This window comes from Elgaria multicarinata, chromosome 20 (assembly GCF_023053635.1).
Source record: "Elgaria multicarinata webbii isolate HBS135686 ecotype San Diego chromosome 20, rElgMul1.1.pri, whole genome shotgun sequence".
Classification (NCBI taxonomy): Eukaryota; Metazoa; Chordata; class Lepidosauria; order Squamata; family Anguidae; genus Elgaria; species Elgaria multicarinata.
In genome coordinates this window covers 1,891,291-1,915,923 of record NC_086190.1, presented here as the reverse complement: position 1 = coordinate 1,915,923, position 24,633 = coordinate 1,891,291, and the positions used below count along the sequence as shown (strand labels likewise).

The 24,633-nt window shown below is 48.8% G+C and overlaps 1 protein-coding gene across 1 annotated transcript in view; it reads right to left on the bottom strand.

Annotated features, from left to right (window-relative positions):
- The window catches only part of DNAJC11 (DnaJ heat shock protein family (Hsp40) member C11), a 68,841-nt gene that overhangs the window by 12,234 nt on the left and 31,974 nt on the right, over nt 1-24,633 (bottom strand). Inside the window, exons 4-6 of the mRNA XM_063145495.1 lie at nt 24,415-24,516; nt 4,084-4,212; nt 2,763-2,885 (exon numbers count right to left, since the gene is read on the bottom strand). Coding sequence (XP_063001565.1) covers nt 2,763-2,885; nt 4,084-4,212; nt 24,415-24,516 — 354 coding nt within the window. The remainder of the gene's footprint in view (nt 1-2,762; nt 2,886-4,083; nt 4,213-24,414; nt 24,517-24,633) is intronic.

Here is a 24,633-nt window from a genome sequence, read left to right as displayed (position 1 = left end):
TTGGGTGAATGTGCATCCCTAACAAACAAACAAATGATTTCGTTATTGAACAGGCCGTGGAATGAAAGGCACCTCGCTGCCCCCCCCAACACAGATGGAAGGGACTTAACAAAATCCATGCACCCCGTTTCTGAACCTTCAGAGCTCCCCAACTCAAGAGGGGGTGGAGGAAAGTGTTAGCTACTGGGGGGTGGACTAAGGAAAGGGAGGAGCCGGGCTGCTGCTGCTGCGTCGTCCTCGGAGGTTTGGCCCCCGGTTGTTCTGCCTCCTGTCAAGAGCGTGCCGGTGCAGTGGAGCAGCTGGACAGCAGGAGAAGAGCCCTTCAGGATCAGGCCATGGTGGGCGGCTCCATCTAGGCCAGCATCCTGCTTCTCACATGGGCCGACCAGACCCCTCTCGGAAACTCACTGGCAGACCGGGAAGGCTGAGCCCTCCCCTGCTGCTGCTCCTCCTCCTCCTCCTCACAGGCCACCTGGAGGTGGAGCTCCGTGGGATAGAGCCCCTGGTTCACATGCAGAAGGTCCCAGGTTCGATTCCCGGCAGCATCTCCAGGGAGTGTGAGGAAAGGCTCCTGCTTGAAACCCCGGAGAGCCGCTGCCGGTCTCTCTATTATCTTCCCTAGGGCGAAGAACTGGTCTAACAATTGCCCTGCAGTTTCTCTTCCAGCTCCATCGTTACGTTGCACCTTTCCAGAGACTTGAAGGACCCATCCATCTGTTCCAGCCTGATGATAAAGTCCTGCTCAAAAGGTGGAATCCTGGAAGTGGGAAAGTCCTTACTGCATTGTACTTGTAAGTCATTCTGCTGTGAAGTTATTAGAGACAGATAACTGGACGCATTGTTCTAGAATAAAGCCTCTGCCTCCCCTTAGTACCGGAAACTCAGAGGACACAGGCGTAGCTGACAGCAACAGCCCTCTGCCTTCTGGCGCACTGGAAGCCGCCAGAAGCACAGGTGAAGAAACCAGCACGGAGCAACCTAAGTACTCAGCCCAACATTTAAGGGGGCACTAAAGTTAAAAAATTTTAAGCAAAACCAATGAACTTACATTTGTGTGAAGGTTGTGTAGCTGTAATTTTGATAATTCTTATCCTGCTCATAAGTTTCTTACTTTGGTGGTTCAAAGTTCTTCTTTAATTGCCATGGCAAATGTCTTTAAGAAAGAATTTTGCCTATATTTGTGCCTTTTACCACTCTTAAGTAACTTGACTTCACTCCACAACTGCCAAGCGTTCTTTGCAAACCCTCATAATCACCCTCATCTTCCTGCCTTGCAAAAGCTTGTGACAACCACACAAGCCAAAAACTGTTGGATTTGTGAACAACTAGAGAAGAAAGATGTAGAATGGTTAAAAACTCAAAATTGTGCACACATGTTGTGGTTTGATTCCACCCAAAGACTTTTAGAGCCCTACGTTATTGATGAAAAGAAAATCAACAAAGAAAAATCTATATGCAGTAGCACATATAGTTTTAGTGACATGCCCTCCTATAGTCTTACCAATCCTACACGCTATGGTTTAAATTTCACAGATGTCATTTAGAAAAATGAATCAGTGGCCTTATTAAACAACTCTGTGTTATTTTTCAGCGAAAGTGGAGCCACTTTCATAAGTCTTTCCTAAAACAGGACAACCACCCACTGATGATCTATTTGGATGGCTCACTAGTTGGTTACCCAATATGGGGTGGTTAAAAGAGGGATTTCTTGCATTATGTCTTATTGTAATGATTTTGCTTATCCTTGCTTTTTGTCTTCCCTGTATTTTGTCTCTTGTGAAAAATCTTGCAAAATCTGTAATCCATCAGCAAATGTATTTATATTGTGAAACCTTAGCCATAGATGACCTAGAAGAAGCTAATGCAAAGCAAGCTTGAGTTTTAAATTGCTTTAAAGGGGGGAAGTGTTAGCATAAGAGACTCCATTTTAAAAAGGAAACTATGAAACAGCCATTATGCAGCAAGCGAGGCGTCACGTACCCGAGGGTGTCTCCAAGGGTGCCTCCTTGTATCTGCCTTATCTAACAAAAACAAGAGCCTTGGCTCCAGCACAAAAGTGAGTTTACAGTGGAGCAAAGGGGTTGTTTAGTGAAGATTAGAAAGACCGTTATGCCCCAGTGTTATGTTCTGATTGGTTCATGCTGTTACTGGGCCCTGCCCTTTGCAGGCTTCAAATGCTGTGCTGAATTCCGTGCTTCTCTGTCTGACTGCTCGCCTTTGAAGAGACCCAGACCTTGATTATAATCAATAAAGCGCTTTTGGACCCTCTGTCGCTGAAGTGTGGAGTCGTGCTTAGGGGCTGATTGGATCCCGTCCCTGGGGCGAAGAACTGGTCTAACAATTGCCCTGCAGTTTGCCGGCAGCAATATTGGACTGGCTTGGTAGACGGCAGCTGCCTGCACTCCTACGTGAACAAAAATGTTTCCTCTGTGCCTCTGCCCATGTCAGGATTGTGGACCAGGATGGGAGACTCCCATGAAGTAGAAAATCACCATCCTAGCATAACAAGGATTGGGTGGGTGGGTCAGAGTCCTGTCACGAGCCTGGTCCAATCCCCAAAAGTGAAAACGACACACAACGCTCTAGGTTTTGATGTCACCTACCTTTCAGGAACTGAAACGGAAATATCAGGAACACGACACGCCCCACCAGTGAAGATGCAGGGGGGGGGGGGAAGACATGATGGCAGCGGCTGCATTTGGGGGGGGGGGAGGCTTTGCATCAGCCAGCCACAGGTGATAGGCAGGAACTGGCTTTCTTACCTCTCCCCAGCCTTTGGCAGACGTCACCCGCCTCAGGGCCAAGTTGACAGAGCCGCCTCCATTCCCGTTCTGGGTTGAGAGATTTCCAGACAGGATTGCCGTGTCTGTGGCGGTCAGAGGGGCCTGTGAGACAGACAGACCATCACTGTGCGAGTGAGACCCACATGGGATAAACCAGACGCACAATGCTCTCTCTTAAGGGACAGTCGTACCGGCGTATCGCCCTACGATGTTTCACCGAAACTAAGCCACGCGACCCACACCTCGCCATCCTGCAATCGTGCTCTGATGGGGCTGTGCAGGTAGAAGCAGGCCCTGATTCCGAGCGGCAGGGCACAGGCCTCGCCCGATGCAGCCCCACCTGAGTGGTGGCACTGCGTAACATCCAATGTTAGTCCTACGTAGAATAGACCCATTGAAATAGATAAAGCTTAAGTTAGTCATAACTAATGTACGGCCCGTTCGTTTATATGGCTCTACTCTACACAGAGCTTAGCATGGGATAATACACCCTGTGCGCAGCCTTATAAGTTCATCCACAGAAACGAACAGCCTGCCACTGCTTTCAAGAGAGAACTATGGGGGGAAATCACCTACAAACTTAGAGCAGAGTCACGGGATGGATTCTGTCGAACAACTGAAGTGCTCACTCAGCTTCCTGTGGTCCGGCCACTTTCAAGTGTAGCACTTGGCCCCCAGCGCTTAAGACGTGGAATGGCCTGGAACGCGCCATCTCACGGCAGCTCCGCCAGCGGCGAGGCAGGCACAGGGATGCTCATCCAGCGGGGAGAGAATGGCAGAGTACAGTGCCAACCTTTACCACCCCCAAAACTTGCTTTCGAGAAACACACCTCGCTGAGCAGAGCCAGGAGGTCCTGGCCAGGAGGAAGCTACGTGGCCGGACACAGAGCGTCAGAGCAAACCGTGTGAAATCCCCCGCAGCGCGAGGGCTCGGCTGGAAGTGAATCTCCCCTCTGCTCACCATTTCAAAATGGGCATTTGCATCCCTGAGCCCTACTTCAGGGATGCATCAGGAAAAACTTCCTGACTGTTAGAGCAGTATGACAATGGAATCAGTTACCTAGGGAGGTGGTGGGCTCTCCCACACTAGAGGCCTTCAAGAGACAGCTGGACAACCACCTGTCAGGGATGCTTTAGGGTGAATTCCTGCATGGAGCAGGGGGTTGGACTCGATGGCCTTGTAGGCCCCTTCCAACTCTGCTATTCTATGATTCTATGATTCATTTTCCGTTTTTCTGTGCTGCGGTGTCTTATTAACACGGAAGCCTTTTAAAGAAATTCACACACACACACACGTTACCTCGATAGACTGGGATATGTGCATTTTGTTAATTTCAATCTGGGGGAAGCCGCTCCCCGGTACTTCCTCGTACTCCTCGTCATACCGATCAAAGAGGTCGGTGGCGTCTATTCCAACGCTAATTGTCCCCTGGGGAAATAAAACAGGTTCTCAGTGTTAAAGGCTATCGCCCTCGGCCCTTCCGAGCCTCCTGTTCTCAAAGGACTCCTCTGGCTGCGATTCCTTCCCCCACAACACCTTTACAGTGCCGCCTCTCCATCCTCCTTCAAACCCCTCCTCAAGATGTGGTTTCCCCACAAAGGTCTTTGGCGTTGTCACCCCCTTCCAGCTCACTCCCAGCTGTGGCTGAGTTTAAGAACTCATCTCTGGCCCGGCCTCTCCTCTCCATCCACCAGTCTTGCTTCTGTCCCCTTCCCCGCTGTTTAAAACTCCATTTGTAAGCATCTGGGGGAAGAGACCCGTCCTTCTGTGTGCCTGTTTATGTTTCTCTATGTAAAAAAGAGCGATAAATAGGCCACATCTCATCACCTCTTCCAAATTCTGGCTCTCACGCACGCAGGTTTGTCACTCCTCAATGGAGCCTCTAAGCGCTATCCGGAAGGAGCTGTCACAAGCGAGCGCTCACGCCACCTCCGCAGCAGAAATGCTTTTCAACGAAGGCACTTCACGTTCAGCTGCAAGCCCAAAGGGCAGAGAAAAGCAAATAACGAGCGCAGAGTAGCCCTGGGCTGTGTGAGGCAAGCGTCTAGCGAAAGGCCCAGAGGTGTCTTTAAGAAGGGAAAGAACCCAACTGTTATTTAGGCTGCACAGGCTTTGCCTACGGCATCTCTCTCTCTCTCTCTCAGGTAAAGTGGGCTGGAGACACGGACTGCAGCTTCTTTCCCCCCCTCTGGAGAGCTGAGGGCAGTTTGGAAGAGAGATTGCCGCTCGCCCCCGCAGAAGTGGGAGTTCCAGCTGACGAAGCAAAGTGCCTTGGAAGACCGTTCTGTCGGCCGGTGAGTTGAGCACCGGTACGCGGAGACGGGAAGCCCCACGCATTTATTCAGTTTGTTAAGCATCAGCTGAAGCAACGGGAGAACAGCAAGGAGCCCAACGCTATGGGAGACAATTCCGTAGGAAATTAGTGTTTTTAAGCTCTGCTCCAGCAGTAAAGCCTTCAAGTGGCTGAATTAAGCCTCAACCCCAAACAAACCCCGATTTTAGAAAGGGGTTAGAAACGAAGAGAGAGCCCTACACTGACAAAGGCCTCGGTGCCGACCTGGCAAGCGGGAAAGCCTGCTTATAAAAAGAAAGTGAGGGCTTAACTTTCAGCTGGAGCTCAGCTTCAGTTGCTCAGTGCAGCATATAAGCCAGAGTGCAGGCAGAGACCTCAGCTCCACTTGAATGTCCATTTTAAAACCTAGAGTGTACATCTAGAAAAGTGCGCCCTGAAGCAGGCTCAGGACGAGTCAGAGGCTTGCATTCCCAGAGGATCTGTAACTGTCCCCATCTTCTCCTTAATCCCCCTTCGTTGACTACTTCCCCGATAAAAGAAATCCCCATTCCCAGGGGCCCCCACAGACCTAAATCCCCCTTTAAATTTCCATTCACAGGAGCTCAGCAGAAGATCCACACAACACTTTTTAAACAAGGCCCTCCAAAGCAAAGTGACTGCAGCAGAAGTTGAGGGAAGCTAGCCAGGTCTATGAAAACTGGGGATGCTGGGAGTCGCAGCCGCCCAACACACCTAGAGGGCCCCAGGTTGAGAGAGGCCGAGTGAAACCGTTAAGCAGAGTGCTGAGCTGGGCACCTGTGTGAGTGCAGCAACAGAGTGAGCCGTCAGGGCAGAACACTTCCTCTTTTAGGTCTGACAAATCCCAATGTCTCAACAAGGGTAACAAACAAAATCAGCCATGAAGGTAGAAAGCCAGCAGGGGTCCAGTTTAGCGCACTGGATGTCTGAACCAAGTCATTAGAATGGCAGAAAGAGGGTTTTGTGAGGAGTGTGTCGGCCACACTGTGAGTTGCCGGCTTGGTGCAAAGCTAGAGGAGATTGCTGGGTAGGACATTCTCTGTGAAACGCTACCTGTTCTCTGCGCAGGGCCAGTTAGGCAAGAGAAACTGAGTGGATGAGGTGGCAGTGTCAGGTTTGTTAGGCCGGGGAGGGGGGGGGGAATTGGGACAATCCAGGCTGGTACAAAAAGGATGGACTCCACCTGAACCAAAATGGAACCAGGCTGCTATCACTTAATATTAAACAAATGGCAAAACACCCTTTAAAAGGGCTCCTGAGCTGGGGATCATCCTTAGAAGATGTGTGTGTGTGGGATTTTGATCATCCAGAACACATGGCTCTATACAAGAAAATAATATACAGATTACGTTTACCACCATGAATTAGCTGCAGGCTGCTGTCTCACTACTTCTTCTGGAGGAGGGCCTCTGTGCAGAATGAGCCTCCTCCATCCCAGTTTTAAACATCTCCCTGACTGGAAATGGAAGACCTTCAAGAGACCACAGCCGGCTAACTCAGATATCTAGTGGAAACGTGCCAAGCTTCAAAAGGAGAGAGGATGCTGATTTCTGCAGCTGCCACCCCTTGTGCTGGTTAGCAATCAAAGCTTCAATGAGGATCTCGGAAAGCAGGCAAAAGGTTTGATAAAAATCAAACCCCACACATGGCACTGCAATCGGAAAGCAGGGGGAAAGGCACATTTACAGCTGACCCTCAAGATGCCCCAAAATAAATAAAACCCAGCATAAGCCTCTCCGGCCTCTGCCACCAACCAGCGTTTGCACAAATACTGTATTATAAAATGGAAGAAAACAAATGCAAGTAGGGAGAACCTTTACGATGGGGGGGGGGTTTTCCAAGCCTCGTTCCCCAGACTTCATTTGGATTTTCATTCCTGAAAATCAACAACATTAACACTACTACCACTACTACTGATATTGCACAGCAAGGAAGAAGGAATAACGCCTGGCAGGGGCCCAAGAAAGGTCCCAGTCACCAGCCAGGGAGGTGGGGGTTGCAACGCTCCCCTTTCCAGCAAAGCTGTGTATAAGGCAGCTGGACAACCCTCTGTCAGGGATGCTTTAGGGTGGATTCCTGCATTGAGCAGGGGGTTGGACTCGATGGCCTTGTAGGCCCCTTCCAACTCTGCTATTCTATGATTCTATTATTCTATGAAGACGAAGGTGCCTGGCTCTTTTGGCTGGCCAGAGCCCGGGAACCTCTGCCCCCGCTGCAAGAACGTCTTCCCTGCTTTTCACAACTAGTTTCACCAGACACAGAGGTTGGGTACTGATTTCCAGTCACAGGAAGCAGAGCTCAATAAGTAGAATTAATAAGGAGGTGAATGTCCTATGTGCCGACACCGAAACATGACCCATATCACACCTCCTCCATGACTGGGCGACTGTCCCTGTGGAGGACCACGACAATTTCTACATTTAGGAAATAGAAACCAAATACACAGTTACAAGATGGGGGATACTTGGCTCAGCAATAGTACAAACGAGAAGGATCTTGGAATTGTTGTAGATCACAAGCTGAATATGAGCCAACAGTGTGATATGGCTGCAAGAAAGGTCAATGCTATTTTGGGCTGCATTAATAGAAGTATAGCTTCCAAATCGCGTGAGGTACTGGTTCCTCTCTATTAGGCCTCATCAAGAGTATTGCGTCCAGTTCTGGGCTCCACAATTCAAGAAGGACGCAGACCAGCTGGAGCGTGTTCAGAGGAGGGCAACCAGGATGATCAGGGGTCTGGAAACAAAGCCCTGTGAAGAGAGACTGAAAGAACTGGGCATGTTTACCCTGGAGAAGAGAAGATTGAGGTTGTCACACAGAGGAGGGCCAGGATCTCTTCTCGATCCTCCCAGAGTGCAGGACACGGAATAATGGACTCAAGTTAAAGGAATTCCAGATTCCTGACTGTTAGAGCAGTACGACAAAGGAACCAGTTACCTAGGGAGGTTGTGGGCTCTCCCACACTAGAGGCCTTCAAGAGGCAACTGGACAAGCATCTGTCAGGGATGCTTTAGGGTGGATTCCTGCATTGAGCAGGGGGTTGGACTCAATGGCCTTGTAGCCCCCTTCCAACTCTGCTATTCTATGATTCTATGAATTCCCACAGGTCAAAACCATAGCTTTTGTGCCACACTCTTTCACGTGGGATGACCCCGGATGAAAATTACAAAAAGAAGGAAAGAAAAGAAATGGGGTGGGGGTGGGCATCCCCAATCATAAGCCCACACTGCTGGGGGTGTATGACTATTCTTTGCCCTCCTCATCACTCTCTGATATTCTTGTCTATCTCTGGAAAACCAGTTTCTGACACACACTACTTAATGGCTAAAGGAGCGATTCTATGCATGTTTAGACGGGGTGTGGGTGGGGGAGTCCTAGAACTCCCTGCATTCTCCAGCCACCAGACAAATTATTCAACGGCTAAGAGTCCCAGCACTTAGATAGCAAAGCTTATTCCTTTCTTTCTGATAGCTCACACACTCATCTGTCACCAGGCCTGCCTAGCAAGCAGCTCTCTCAAAAGTTGCAGTCCCACAAACATTTTTCCTAAGCTTGCCTGCCCACATGTACTAGTCATTATTATTATTTATTTATTTATATAGCACCATCTATGTACATGGTGCAGCCCGGAATGAAAAGGAAACAACTCCTCCCACAACTGACAAAGAATCACCCGCCTGGCGTTTCGGAAGCAATCCTCACTCAACCCAGGCTCCTGGGCGAACGGCTATTAACAAGCTTTCCTGAGGCCTTGGGTGCTGCTGACAGTTTTTAAGTGTCTGAGCAGTTGGAATGTCCATTAACATTCCGTAACACCGCAGCAACTGAACCAATAGCGAGGAAGTGCTTGTTTCAGTTCACAGAAAACCATTAGGGCGGTTTTTAAAAACGTGCAGCGTGCTTTTACTTCAGCATTTTTCATCCGTTGAATGACAAAAGCACTATTTTATCCGGCACGTCAATACGGGGTGTGTTTTAATTTGATGCCTTACTTGTCTCTCTATGACAGGGTTGGTTTCCTATTTATTATTATTATTATTATTAATATTTATTTATATAGCACCATCAATGTACATGGTGCTGTACAGATAACACAGTAAATAGCAAGACCCTGCCGCATAGGCTTACAATCTAATAAGTTGTAGTAAACAATAAAGAGGGAAGGAGAATGCAAACAGGCACAGGGAAGTGTAAACAGGCACCGGGTAGGGTGAAGCTAACGGTATAGAGTCAGAACAAACTCAATATTTGAAGGCTATAGGGAAAAGAAAAGTTTTGAGCTGAGTCTTAAAAGCAGTGATTGAGTTTGTAGTTCTCAAGTGTTCTGGAAGAGCGTTCCAGGCGTAAGGGGCAGCAGAAGAAAAAGGACGAAGCCGAGTAAGGGAAGTGGAGGTCCTTGGGCAGGCGAGAAGCATGGCATGTCGATGCTTCCTTGTAAAGCCCTAAACAGCTTAGTGCCAGGATACTGGAAAGGTATGAGCGTGCAGGGGAACATTCCCAGTCTGCACTGGAAATTGTTGTGATGCTCTAGCGCATGGGAAATGTGTGGTCTTCCAGATGTTTTGGCCTCCAACTCCCATTATCTGGTTAGGCCTCATCTAGAGTATTGCATCCAGTTCTGGGCTCCACAATTCAAGAAGGACGCAGACAAGCTGGAGCATGTTCAGAGGAGGGCAACCAGGAAGATCAGAGGTCTAGAAACAAAGCCCTATGAAGAGAGACTGAAAGAACTCGGCCTGTTTAGCCTGGAGAAGAGAAGATTGAGGGGAGACATGAGAGCACTCTTCAAAGACTTAAAAGGTTGTCACACAGAGGAGGGCCAGGATCTCTTCCCGATCCTCCCAGAGTGCAGGACACGGAATAACGGGCTCAAGTTAAAGGAAGCCAGATTCCAGCTGGACATCAGGAAAAACTTCCTGACTGTTAGAGCAGTACGACAATGGAACCAATTACCTAGGGAGGTTGTGGGCTCTCCCACACTAGAGGCCTTCAAGATAGACAACCATCTGTCAGGGATGCTTTAGGGTGGATTCCTGCATTGAGCAGGGAGTTGGGCTCGATGGCCTTGTAGGCCCCTTCCAACTCTGCTATTCTATGATTCTATGATTCATCTTTCACCATTGGCTATGCTGGCTAGAGCTGATGGAAGCGGAAGCCAAAACATCTAGAGGGCCACATGTTGGCCACCTCTGCCCTAAAGAGATCTAACTTAGCCTATTTATTATACCTGTATTTAGCAAACAAAAGCACTTTGAAAAGTACCCCCCCGTTAATTTTTTGTCCCAACACACATCTTTGACCTGAAATATCTGAGGAAAATAAAAGCTAAAGCACAATGTGATTTCAGTGTTATATTATGTAGACCTTTTTATTATAATACTTGTAAAAATAAATAAATTGCCTCCTAAAAGGTTACCCAAACTGGCTTTGACTTTGCAAATGGATACACAGCTTACGGAGAGGGACCTAATGCCGCTTCTCCTTGCCCAAAGACCATGAAGGAGAAGGGGACCTCTTTGTCCACATCAAGCATGAGCCCCGCTGGCTGACCCCCACCCCTGTTGAGTGCTCCTAAACAGAGGACACACTCTTCCAGGATTCAGAAACCCGGTTGATGGCCCAGCTACGCCCCTATCTGGACAGGGATAACCTAGCTTCAGTTGTCCATACTCTGGTAACCTCCAAATTAGATTACTGCAACGCTCTCTACAAGGGGCAGACATTGAAGACGGTACAGAAGCTGCAGCTTGTGCAAAATGCAGCAGCCAGATAGATAGCTGGTACAGGGAGGTTTGAGCATATAACACCGATTCTGGCCCGCTTGCATTGGCTGCCTATACGTTTCCGAGTCCAATTCAAGGTGCTGGTTTTAACCTATAAAGCCCTACATAGCTTTGGACCGCAATACCTGATGGAACACCTCTCCCGACATGAACCTACCCCTACACTGCGCTCAACATCTAAGGTCTTCCTCCGAGTGCCTACTCCGAGGGAAGCTCGGAGGATGGCAACAAGGGAGAGGGCCTTCTCAGTGGTGGCCCCCCCGACTGTGGAATGATCTTCCCGATAAGGCTCGCCTGGCGCCAACGTTGTTATCTTTCAGGCGCCAGGTCAAGACTTTTCTCTTCTCCCTGGTGTTTAACAACATTTAACAATGATAAATTTGTTTTCTAACGGCCCCCAGAACTGTTGTTTTTAAATGGATACTGTTGTTTTTATACTGTTGTTTTTATGTTTCTGATGGTTTTTAAATTTTGTATACTTTTTTAATGTTTACTAACTTTTGTAAACCACCCAGAGAGCTTCGGCTGTGGGGTGGTATATAAATGTAATAAATAAATAAACCCCACAGCCTGAAAATCCCAAACGAAAGCATGCGAGGTCAAGAGCTTCACTGATCTCATTCCGCCGGCTCTGCTGGGCCAAAGAGGAAATTGCCCCGCGGCCGGCGGTTCTTTCCGCACCGTTCCATTTCCTTGCCTCCCTCCGAAACAATGCCTTTTGCCAGGTATGGGCCAGGTGCGTGCCGGTCTGCCCAAAGTGAATCGAGGTGCTGAGCAAGCTGGTGAGGTCACCCTTCAGAGCTTGCGTGGACCCTGGAAAAGGAACCTGGCTTAAACGGCAAGAAGAGGGGAAATGACAGATGGCAGGTGGATAAAAATAATCCCGAGGAATGAGAACACCCCTCCTGCTGCCGGATGGTAGGAAGGGACCCCCCGTTCTTGCTGTCCACTTGGCCACCTGTTCTGAAGCCCCAAACTGGGGGGTGGGGGAATTAAAAGGTGGGGAGGCGGGAGGTGTTACGCACTAGCAGTGAAAACAAAACACTGGGAACTAGCTTGGTTTAGGAAGGGCAAGGTGCCACCTTAGAGCAGGAGGAGAACTGGAATGGTCACTCGGGACTCCTCTTTTAAATAAAACCAGGTTCTCACGAGTGCCAAAACAAGGGGCTCACGTACACACCCCGCCCTTTGAGAGACATTTTCTTCAGCCTCTTGCTATCTCTTTTGCAATGGAAATGGGAGGGGGGGATTCTACATTCCACTGGTTTGGACCCTTGGAAGCAGTCCCGCTTCCGGTCTTTATAACAGCCTCTCCCAACCTGGTGCCCTCCAGATGTGTTGGCTGACCAACTCCTAGATTCCCCCCATCCAACACATCTGGAGGTCACCAGGTTGGGAGAGGCTGCTTCGTAAGAAAGAGGGGCTATTGATGACGCCAGGGCACGACGCTGAAGAAGAGACGTCGCTCCAGTGGAGTCCATGGCAAGGGGCCACACCTGCTCTAGTGGGAGACGACACCTCGGAGGTTTCCAGCAGCTGAACGCAGGCGTGGATGCTCTTCTCGCAGGGCCCTGGGCCAGGAGGCCGAGCGTTCGCCGGAGGGCACGCTGTAAAAGCACAACGATAGCGTGGGGAAGGTGGAGGTGGAGCCTTTCGCTGTTTGGCTTGGAGAAAGACCCCTTCAGCAGGCATCCTGGGCTGGCACATCTTGGCTAAACGCTCCCTCGGCCTCAGGAAAGCCACAAAGTGCATCTGCAGCATCAATGTATTTCCAAGAGGCTTTGAGATCATAATCGAAAGGTTATGTCTTTGCTGTGATCAGCAAGTTGTGGTTGTTGTTTTTTTAAGTACCTAAACTGGAAATCTTTTAAAATAAAACTGCTTTCCACAATTAACCATTCTTTGAAGTGCTACCCAAGTGCAAATTCTTAATCTCTTTTTTTTAGAAAGCCCTTTTAATTAACTGTCTCACTAAGAACGCTGCTTCCTAATCTGAAGAAACCGTCCGGTTGCCCACTTTTTTTGTAGAATGCAAGAAACTGCCAAAGGTCCCAACGCTTGAAATCATCCTGGCCGGTACAGGAAGAGGCTGATCACAGATGTGGGTCAAGGAGGAACCAGACTGCTACAGGTATCAAGGGGCAGTCCTTGGTCCAAGGTCACGGCCATATAATGGAGACATGACAGAAGAAGGCAATTTTGGGGTGGGAGGGAAAATCAAAGCAGAAAACAAGGCGCCCTAAGTTAAACACGCCACTCCAGAAAGGCCAAGAGCAAAATAATTCTAAATAGAGTAATAAAACCAGAGGGGGCTTTTTATGTTCTTATGACTGAGCCACACCTGGTCTCCAAAGATGATCTCTCTGCCGAAAGCCTTAGATTTTGAGGCTTCAGTTAGCACGGTGTTGGTATCACTTCCTCCTGCAGCAAACTATCACTTTATTGGGGGGGGGGTGTATTCTAGCCTCCCCAGCCACCACCTCCAGGATTTGCAGGATCCCCCCTACCAATAAATATCCACCACACCAACCCACAACTGTCTCTGTTCTTGTGGGGGCAGGTCCGCATAGGCACGCTAATCGGTTAAGGGACGGCCCGAGCGCATGGGCTGCCATAGATCGAATGCTGTATGTACATCCCAGTAGCACCGGTCTCCCAGTGAGTCAGTTTATGCATTCAGCTGAAAGTCAGCCAGTGAGCAGGGTATACGCCTTGCATTGACAATATCAAGCCAACAGCTGCAACAGAGACTGAGGCTACTACACGCACACACACACACACTTAATTTCTACAGGGCTTGAACGAGAGCAGAACTTGATGGAGCGCAGCCAGCAAGTAATACCACAGTGGCGCCTCTGGGAAACTTAATTCAGGAGCAGCACATCTCTCTGCTAAACTAAATCCACTATTCATGGCAAAGGTGATATGAGAAAGGCAGGTCAAACATATTTTTCACACTGATATAGAACAAGGTCACTGTGCAATTTTGTGCAGCTTCGAGGCGGCCGCCTTAAGATGCGCTTTCAGTATTCCTGCGCCAACCTTTCCGCATGCAGCCGGCAATCTTATTTTAGAGTTCTCTCTTCCGGGTAATACAGCTCCCCACAACGCCCCTTTCATTTGCACCAGACTGAAAATGAGAATCTAAGTGTTACTCAAGGCAGCTTCTGGCAAACAGGGAGGAAAGAACCTACGCTTGCATCCAGCAGAGACCGTGGGCTGAAACTTCTGAGGGAGGCAGACAAGTGGAGGCAGTTCTGTCCACGAACCGTGTGGAGGTAACGATCAAGGCTGCCATCTTCCCCTCAACCCAGTTGGTTACCTTCTGCCAACAGGAAATGTCCGTAGCTGCTACCGACCAACATACTCCGGAAATGGGGCAAGTAAAGTATTGCAGGCTTTCAGAACCTCATGAGATTTTCAGCAATGAGCGTTCTGAGCAAAGGGGAAATAATATCGCAAGGCAGGCAGGCCCAGACAAAACCAGTGGTCTCACCGTTTGCCTTCCAAGAACAAAGGAAGGGCATGACGGACTGATGTCATTGGAACCGGAGAAGCCGCAAGCGGAAGGCTGCCCTCCGTTACTCTGGGGACTCTCATTTTAGGCACCACTGCAGTCTGAGCAAAGGGTCAAACGAACCGCGACCCAAACACACACACACACACACACACACACACACGCCCCCACGCTATTCCTCCAGTTCTCAAAGCACCGTCACTGATCTGCAGCCCATCCCAGGAATTCAAATGCTTAAATGCCAGACCGTATGCCAGTCTCACCTCGTTTCGCTTCACTTTTGCTCAGATCACTCACGCCTGATGACAGCCCGACATGTATTTCATTTATGCCCTGCCTTCCCTCTACCTGGGGCTCCCAGGTGGGTTCCCATCCAGACACAGCCCACACCCAGAAGTGCTGAGCTTCCACGGGGTCACAACATTGGGCGCAGTGTTAGACCAGGCCCCTGAGAACTCCCTACTGCTACAAATTAAGCAGGCACTGACCCGTCTGGGGTTCTTGTACCTACCAAAAACATCCCTTTTCCAACAGGCTTTCCCAGGGAGGTCACAGTATGAAGACTTAGTTTTCTGTACATTGCTTAGGAATGTATTTAACGTGATTCATAAAGATTGATAAATAGACAAGCAAGTTATCAGCAACCAGTGCCTTGCAGGCAGGGGTGTAAAGGGCTCATGGCTCACAGGGTTGAAGCACTGGGATTTTCTCCTTAGCAGGGGCAGCGATGTCACCCCCTTAAGTTTTCCTTTCCCCTCTGAATGCAGCTATTGTGAGCTGTTCCTGTTTAAGGCAAAATCTCTGCAATCGGTGCGTGTGTGCAACCATCAGAGGCCCATGTTCTGAGTTGAGGGGAGAGGGATACAGTGACCTGTTCCACATGTCACATGATTTGTTTAAACTACGGCTTATTCATGACCCTGTGGGAACATGCTGCCTCCTACAAGCTACCCCTTTGCAAAACAAACCATAACATCCAAACCCAGAACTCTGGATTATTCAATGAGAAACAACCCAGAGTTTAAACCCAACAACAAAACATGGGTTATAATTCTGGATTGTTTCTCCCTCAGCAAGCCAGAGTGCCGGATTTGGATGTCACGGCAAAGAACCCAGGAACAGGGCTTTACAAAGCAAAAGCTGGTGAGCGACTGGGAGCCAGAGCACTGGCTTGCATCTGTGTGGTTACGGCTGCCCATGGCTTAAACAACCCATGGTAGCCGTTATGTGCAAACCGCGTCTTTGTCTTCAACGTATTTTGCCACCTGAGATGGAAATCCCTCCCCCTGCCCCTCTTTCATGATATACGATTACTTTCTTTCCCTTAGCGCATTCCCCCTCCCGCAAGCCTGCCACATCACCCCATCCCACGGCAAAGCTGGGCCTGTGCTGCACCACACTGCTACCCAAGCTCTAGCCCTGGCCTACGGCTCAGCTAAAAGGGGAATGCAGCCACCTTTACCAAGAAGAGCGTGTCTGGAGCTGACAAAGGCAGAAACTGCAGGGTGCAAAAATGCCTCCGAGCCTCCTGCCTTCTCGGATCCTGACCAGTCTACTGCAGTCAAAGCAGATGAACCTTTTCCAAATCTGGAATTATCTTTCTTCTCACAGTGGGTCACTGACACCTCCCAACCTTCCTGTCCGCTGGCTCTAGAGACTGGCTCTAGTCCCCAATCCATGGCCAATTGGGAACTAGAACCCGGATCTCTCGACTCTCAGTCCAACACGGCTAAAGTGTTGGACTGGGAGTCGAGAGATCCGGGTTCTAGTCCCCACTCAGCCATGGAAGCTCACTGGGTGACTTGGGGCCAGTCACGGACTCTCAGCCCAACCTACCTCACAGGGTTGTTGTGAGGATAACATGGAGCGGAGGAGGAAGATTATGTACGCCGCTTTGGGTTCTTTGGAGGAAAAAAGGTGGGATATAAATGCAATAAATAAATAATAAATAGAAACAGAAGAAAGAATAATCTCTGATGAAAACACACACACACACACACACACACACACCCCTTCCAGCCTGCCAAACTGCCTGCATCTGGTTATTGCTCCCGATTTCTGGTTAGAAATGCTTGCTTATTTGGAGCCCATTTTATAGAACTAATAAACCGTTGGAAATTTTAAAATAACTTGTGTTCTCGTACGAAACGATCACAGCTGCGCTACCTAATTCCACAGGACGCTGCCTGGAGAGACATTCCCAGAGAATGCCAATAAGCAATTGCTGTAAACACCCAGATGGCTGATTTTTATCTCCGGATGCAGAGGCTCCCGCGCACAATGCAGCTCTCCTCGTTATCGCTCAACAGCCACGGCAAAATGCAGCCGCGCCGAAAATGTCAAGCTCAAGAAGCCAAGGGGAAGCGGTGCGCAGGGCCACGTGCTCGCTCGCTCGCCCTCTCGGAACAGCCGGATCTCCCTGCAAAGCAGCGTCCCTCACCCCACCCCCAGCCAGCCAACACACGAGTGCAGCTCCCGGAGACAGGGCCGTTCCACATGTTACAAAATGCCTGGGCTTCAATGCGCCGCGATCCTTGGCATGCTTAGATGGCTGCGTGGCCCCACTGTAATAATGACAAGCAACAACCAAGAGTCTTGTGACTCCTTGGAGCAGCCCCCCCCCCGCACCCCCGGCAACCTGGGCTTCTCCAGATGTGTTGGACCACAACTCCCAGAATCCCCCACCGCGAGGCACAGTCCCAGCGCAGCCCTGATGGACAATTCTGGCACAATATCGACCTCGGTTGCTGTCTTTCATTGCCGTTCCAGGCATGCAGGGCTTGTACTACAGAGAGTCAGTAGGGAAGACCAGCCGTGCCCTGCTTGGAGAGGTGAAGGCAAAGGGGGGGAAATTCAGCCAGGGTGGGGTTGGGGGAACAGGATTGTTTATTTCCAGAGGACCCTTTTAATTCCCCCCCCAAAAAATTTTTTTTGAAAAGCTTTGGATTATGAAATATTTTCTTTTAAAATCTAAGACCAAGTATTTATATATTGTTACCCAGCCTTTATTCTCCCCAAAATGATTTCTAAAAACAATGTCATAAGAACACTTTTATCGAAAGAGCAGAGATGTAATCTGTCTGGAAAATAACAAAGCCATGGGGGGTGGGGGGGGAATGATTTTTAATCCTCTCTGTAGGGTTCCCAGCATAGTTATTGCTTTCATTCCTTATTAAAATTATTGATCCAAAGTATATTTTACTTAGGGTGACCCTATGTAAAGGAGGACCGGGCTCCTGTATCTTTAACAGTTGCATAGAAAAGGGAATTTCAGCAGGTGTCATTTGTATATATAGAGAACCTGGTGAAAAAAACCCTCTTCATCACAACAGTTAAAGCTGCAGGAGCTATACTATTCCTCCCTCCCTCCCTCCTTGACTCCTTTTCCTTGTGTGTCATGTCTTTATTAGATTGTAAGCCTGAGGGCAGGGACTGTCTTTTTTCCTAAGTGTAAGCCGCTCTGAGAGCCTTTTTTGGCTGAGGAGCGGGGTATAAGTATGATAAATAAATAAATAAATAAATATACTAGAGTGACCAGATTTAAAAGAGGGCAGGGCTCCTGCAGGTTTAACTGTTGTGATGAAGAGGGAATTTCCCCAGGTTCTCCATATATACAAACGACACCTGCTGAAATACCTTTTTCGATACAACTGTTAAAGATACAGGAGCCCGGTCCTCCTTTCCATAGGGTCACCCTATTTTACTGACAGACATTTAAGCTCAGTTTCCCAATATGTGAGCAGGAGTCACCATTGCGCATTCCTGACAGTTTTGTGTTTTACTCTATAGACTCCTCTGCTAAATGACACTGCAGCAGTCATTTAATTAGTTCTAATCTATTCAGACAATAATCACAAAGTTACTGAGTTTATTTTTAAAAGTTTTAAAACATAATGAAATTGTTATGAGCAAACGAAGTTATGCGTAAACAAACTTTAGGAACAGAAACGCTGTTTTATGTTCCTAAATCAGACCTCCCCAACCTGGTGCCCTCCGGATGTTTTGGACTACAGTGCCCAGCATTCCTGAGCATTGGCCATGCTGCCTGAGGCTGATGGGAGCTGAAGTCCCAAGCTTCTGGAGGCCCCATGTTGGGGAAGGCTGCCTGAAAGCAATGTGATTTTAGATCTGCAAAGAGCACTAGAAAGAATAGCATTGCTTATTTTTCCATTTTTCCAAAATCCCCCCCCCCCCTCCCCAATAAACCCCTCTTTATTTCCATGACCTCAAAACTTCTGGAAGCTGCCAGGGAAAGGTGACACAAGGAGTCATAACCCCCCCCCCCACCATCCCCACAGTGAAGGATTCAAGAACCGAGGCCACCCCCGCCCTGCACTCCATGTGAGCCCATTTCAATGCACAATTTGGAAACGTGTAGAAGCTCACACGTTGCAGCTGAGTCCAGATGCCCCCGTCTCTGCCTACTTGATTTGCCCTCCCCTCCCAGGTACACACTTCCTTGACTTTCAGTCTCTACCTGTGCTCCTCTGCAACCGAAATGGCTCAACCTCCACATCCTGGGTGGGCTACATGTTACTCCTGGAGAAGGCTATTGATGGCTACTAGTCCTGATGGCTATGGGCTACCTCCAGTATCAGAGGCCATGTGTCTATCTGCACCCGTTGCTGGGGAAGATGTATGAGAGGGTGCTGTTGCACCGTGTCCTGCTTTGTGGGTCCCTGTTCGACAGTGGGTTCAGCCACTGTGTGAACAGAGTGCTGGACTAGATGGACCCTCGGTCTGATCCAGCATCTGGGCTTTTCTTGCGTTCTTCTGTTCTTACTCCAGACAGTGGGCTGGAAGCATATTTAGCCCCACGCAAGTGACCCAGCTCACGAGTGGGTAGGCTCCACAAAGCAGTGGGAAAGGCCTACGCCATTTTGGAGCAGACACAGTTGGGCATGGTGTCACTTGAAAAAAATATAGACCTTTAGAGGTTGCACGCATGTGATCCCTCTTTCTTGGACCATTAAGTAGTATGGAATCTCATGCACAAAACCTGAACTCCCAGCACCCGTTTCGCTTATGAAACTGCGGGCAATTTTAAGTGTACTAAAATGTGACAGCCATTCCAGGAGCGGCCCAAAAGGTCCCCTCCACTACAGATCCCATGCGACTTGAAGAGATGTTTATATTTTCCAACCCCTGCCTCGCCTATGAGGATCCAAGAGAGAACTGCAATTGGGGTCACTAGCACCCCACTACCACAGAAACGACAAGCCAGGGACTGGGTTTATCCCCCTCGCAGACTTCAACGGATAGCCGTCGAGTATCGTTAAGGGAGCGATCCACCAGGCTCAGCAGTTTCTCAAGTGCCATTCATTTCGGCAGCTCTCCTGCCTCAGCAGTGTTTGGTGGATTGCTCCCTTAACCGGTTTAATTTAATTTTCCAACAATAACACTGTTGGAGCTGAAGAGGAAATGGCTGCCATAAAAGAAAAGAATTAAATTATATACTGTAAAACCGTTCGCTTCCCCAGGGACTGAGTGGGGAACAAACAGTCGTTCTGAAGACAGAGGATTTTGATAGATAAAAGCCTTTGTGTTCTTAGAACGGGTCACCTTTCATTATCACCCCTGTGCTTTGGACGCAGGAAGAAATTTTTCTAACCCAGACATTGAGGCTGCCTACGCTCCATCCACGCAAGCCAACCACAGCTCACTGTTCCATCCAAATTGGCAAACAGGGGTTTGAATTTGCCCTCCAAACCAGAATGAAAATAACCATTCGGAGCTGGCTGGCAATCCTGCCTTGGATTTGGTGGCTTAGAGGTGAAGGCCAGCTTTGGTTTGGTCACAGGAGAAAGGAAGTCACTGAAGCTGAGCCCATGAGAAGAGCCGAACTGGGGTGTGGCTGAACTGAGTTAAAGGTTCACTTACCCAGCACAGCCCCAGCCTCAGATGGGCAAAGGCACAATTCATATTCAGGGCAGAGCACAGGTGGCCGCTCTCTCTCCCCCTCGAACTGCACAAGCCCCACGCACAAGGGTTAGCTTCAATGTGTGTGTTAAAGTCGTGTGTATACCTATTACATAAAACACAGTCTCTCTCTCTCTCTCTCTCTCTCTCTCTCTTGAGTTTTAAGGAAATCAGAGAAAAATACTCTTGATCGCTTAACTGACAGGTAACACTGTGAAGCACAGCAGGTAACGGAGGAGGCACCTGCCGCCGCGCAACAGGTATCACAGCCTGCTGTGCAGCCATCAGATCGGGGAGGAAAATGTGGATGCATTTGGCTTTATTTGGACCTGAGCCAACAACGGATCCCAAACCTGGAATCTTTTCTACTCAGAAATGTATACCCTGGCAGCCAAACTCATGCAGACAATGGCAATGAATCATTCAAACATAAAAAATACTACTACAAAGCAACAACACCATCTTCGTTACCAGCAGCTATTTAACCCAAGGCCTTCTCTGAACTTCCTTCTCCCAAATCCTCGCTCAGATAGGGTGCTACCATGGAGAAGGCTCTGCTCCTTGTTGCACATGTCTCACACAGACAACAGCATGCTAAGAACACACTGTCCCCTCCGAAGACCCTAAAGCCCCAATGCAGGGGGTGGGGCCACATACTTCAGGGCCCAGGGCCCTTAGACTTTCTGAACCCAGACCACTTAAGGAGTTGAAGCAGACCTATCAATGGATTAAAAAACTCATAGCTGATTGATCACAAGAGTTTAGGTCAACCCACAAATCTATATATAGAATAACAGTCTTGAAGAAAACATGCTTTTCTTCCTTTGTTTTCAGATGATGCACAAACGTTCCACTGCAGGCACCCATCTTAGAAGAGGCATTTCCCCCACCCACCCAAGTGTGTGAGAGAGAAAGAGGGACACCTTTCCTAAGATGGCTTTTGTGAGTCCTTATAACGCAAGTGACTAACCTTTAAAAAATCTGCTACCAAATTGGGAGGGCATCTTTTTCATCAAAAGCTTCTACCGGATCAAGTAAACATTGCAGCCCAACTAGCAGGCTGAAACTGGGTGCTTGTCGTTCGTGCACTTGCCAATGAGAGAGTTACAGGGAAAACAGCTAGACAGGTGATGAAGCCTCTTCCTAGGCCAGCGTGGCTCAGGTGACCCTTCTCAGCCCCTGGCAAAGCAGAGGGTGGGGGGTGCCCTGAGGTGGAATCGGCCTTTGAGAGGCTTGCAAACTTTCTATGCAGCCTCTGGAACGACACCTTGAGAACTCATTATCTCCACTTCTAATTATGCAATGAGTCAGCCAGGGAGATAAAGGGCAGCTACCAAACGCTGGGTCAGGACAACAAAGGTATTTTTAGTTTTTCTTATTTTTAGAGACAACAAGGGGGAAAATGTAAACTTCTAGGAGCATATCCTGTCAGTTCTGGCTCTTTGCCGGCCCTGCTTGGAACTCGGACAAAGACGGGCACACGCACGTCCCGCACCGCGAACCCCGAACTTCACGTGCAAACATTGAGGGCGCACTCCCCTTGGAGCCCATTTAGTTCATTGCACGCAGTGCATGTGGAAGCCAGTTCCTTATAAATTAGATCCGATCAGGCCTGTGAACATTCGGCGATTCCACATGAGGCACAGAATATTTTAATAGAGGTACAGATTTCAGCCTCCTGAAGATTTCAGCTTTTATCATGAGGAAAGCAAGTTTCTAGCCCTTGCAGTTGCAAAGATAGGCTGCATTTGCAGCTAACACGAAGTATGGTTTAGATTAACCATGGGTCATTGCTTCAGTTATGAACTGTCTTGCAGACAAGTTAAAGGGACTGTAGTTGTTTTCCCTATTGCTGGTTTCATTCTCTTCTGCCCGTTTTGTCAGCATTCAGAATGGTTTCGTAGTAGTGCAAAGAAGCCAGGGACAAGCCACGGCTCTGGGCTCAGACATCACAACAAGCCAGACTTCATAAGCCAACAACAAACCATGACTTCGATTAACCAGTTTTACAGCTGGTTAAACAGATCATAGCTTGTTTGCTGGGACGGGTTCAGACAGAATGACAACCCAGATCTCAATAAACCATACCATGACTTAGTATTACATGTGAAACAGCTCACAGTCTTGAGCCTGGCCTGGTAAAACTTCGAAAGCCAGAGAGGAGGGCTGAATAAGGTATTCAGAGGTGAGGTGAGCTATGGCCCCTCTACCAGAGCATGGGACTCTCCCAAGGTTGCCAATTCCCATATAAGGGAGTGCTGTTTGGGGGCTTCCTAAAGTTTGATGTTGTTCACAGAAGGATAAAAGTGTTAAGCGTCAATTAACATTGATCAGAAATAATTGGTCCATGCATGCCTGGTTTACAACAGCCACCACTGGGGGAAGGGCGGGAGGGAAAAGAAGCAGGAAGTTGTCAACATGTCCAGTTCAGCCAGGAACGAAGGGAAGTTGACAGTAAACAGTGGGGCAAGAACATCTCCCTCAGCCACAGCCTTAAGTAGCTTCAGGATTTCCAGGATCTTGACAGCTGACCTCTAGGGCCCCAAAGGAAAGATCTTTAGGCAGCCCTGGAATTGAGCTGACCCCTTCGATAGTTGCCTGCCCTGGATGCCAATGCAAGGCCCCCCTATCTTCCCTTGGACAGTAAGAAATGGAGCATGCCTGGACTCATTTTGAGCGTCCAATATGGAAGAGAACCTCACGTATTGTTCTAGTGTGCATGAAATGATGCATGAGAAGTTCATAACAAATTCACCGCACCACAAGTGGAGAAAAAATAAAATGAAAGAATGAAACACTAACGGCAATGATGGATATAACACACCAGATGTTTGGGAGAGGTGGGCAGACTATGAAACGAGACGCAAAATTGCATTGGAAAGACATTTTTATTTGGACAAGCTTTTAGGCTACTCAGGAACTGCATCAGCACTATGTAATTTTAGCTGCATATTTATATCTGTAATATATTTGGTATTTTATATCAGCATTACCTTTTAGGATGCTGTAAGAGGCTCTGGCTTGGAGATAGGACTGAGTATGAATTCAAAAATAAATACATTCCAGAATTGGAGGGAACACTCTGAAGAGGCTGCTGTGTTCCTCACACAAGGCTGGCTTACCCCTGGGAAGGCTGGACACCTTCGCACCATTCCACGACTGTGCCCAGACAGTATAACTCTGGTTCTTCTGAGTGTGAGGCATGGCTGGGAGCTCTGGACCAAGTACTCCGGGTCTTGGACAAGGAATATCAGGCTCCAAGGCAGGAATCCAGCCTTGTGAGCTCCTGTGGGTTGTGTGCGCCTCAATGCCCCCATCAGGCACAGAAGAGAAGAGGGGTCTCCAAATTCATGGAGAAGGAGAAGGCGGTCAATGGCTACTAGTCCTGATGGTTATATCCTACATCCAGTGCCAGAGGCAGCGTGCCTGTGTACACCAGTTGCTGGGAAACATGGACGGGAGGGTGCTGTTGCAGTCACGTCCTGCTTGGGGGCATCTGGTTCAACACTATAGGGATAAAATGCTAGACTAAATAGGCCTTTGGTCTGATCCAGCACGGCTGTTCTGACATTTTAAGCCTTTGGCTTAAGCCCTCAGACTTAATCTCCAATCGAAACAGAGCATAACTTGTTTACATTCAGCCGTGGCAATTCCATTCCTCCCCCTCAGTTGTTTTCCTTTACTTTCGAACTTTCTATTGCTTCCTTCCTGTGGCTTCCACAGGTCTGTCCAATGCCATGTACACTGATGGAGCTCTAAAAAGAGTAACAACAACAGAAAGATGAAGGGGAGAAGCCCTTGCGTTGCTCCAAAATATCAGAGAAAAACGCACATCTGCAATCATCTCCAGGGTAGTCACTAAAGCAGACAGAAGTTGCTGCCATAACTTTAAGGCCGCATGACAGATCCATGTGCGAAACACAGCTTTGCCTCCCCAGAACCACTTATGCTTTTGGAAGCCTAATCCTCTTGAATGCCTTCTCAAACACTGATGCCTAATAAATATGCCTCAAAACGAGCCACGTGGGACATGGAGATTCACAGCGTCTCCTACCTGAGGGCCGTGGACTCCAAGCCAGTGGTGGCCCCTGGTTTCTTACCTTGGGGTTCGTCCGCTGCTGAAGCCTCCTCTCTTCCCTCTCTCTCTGCAAACGTTCAAATTCCTCCCGGATCTCAGCAGGCGTCCTCCTCCTCTCCACCACCTGCGGAAGAAGGAATCGAGCACTAGAGTTTACTCGGCGGCAGGACAGCCAGCAAACCACGGCAAGGAGGTCAATTGGGGATGCAACGAGAAGCGCCCCAGGGCTTTTGGAAGAAAG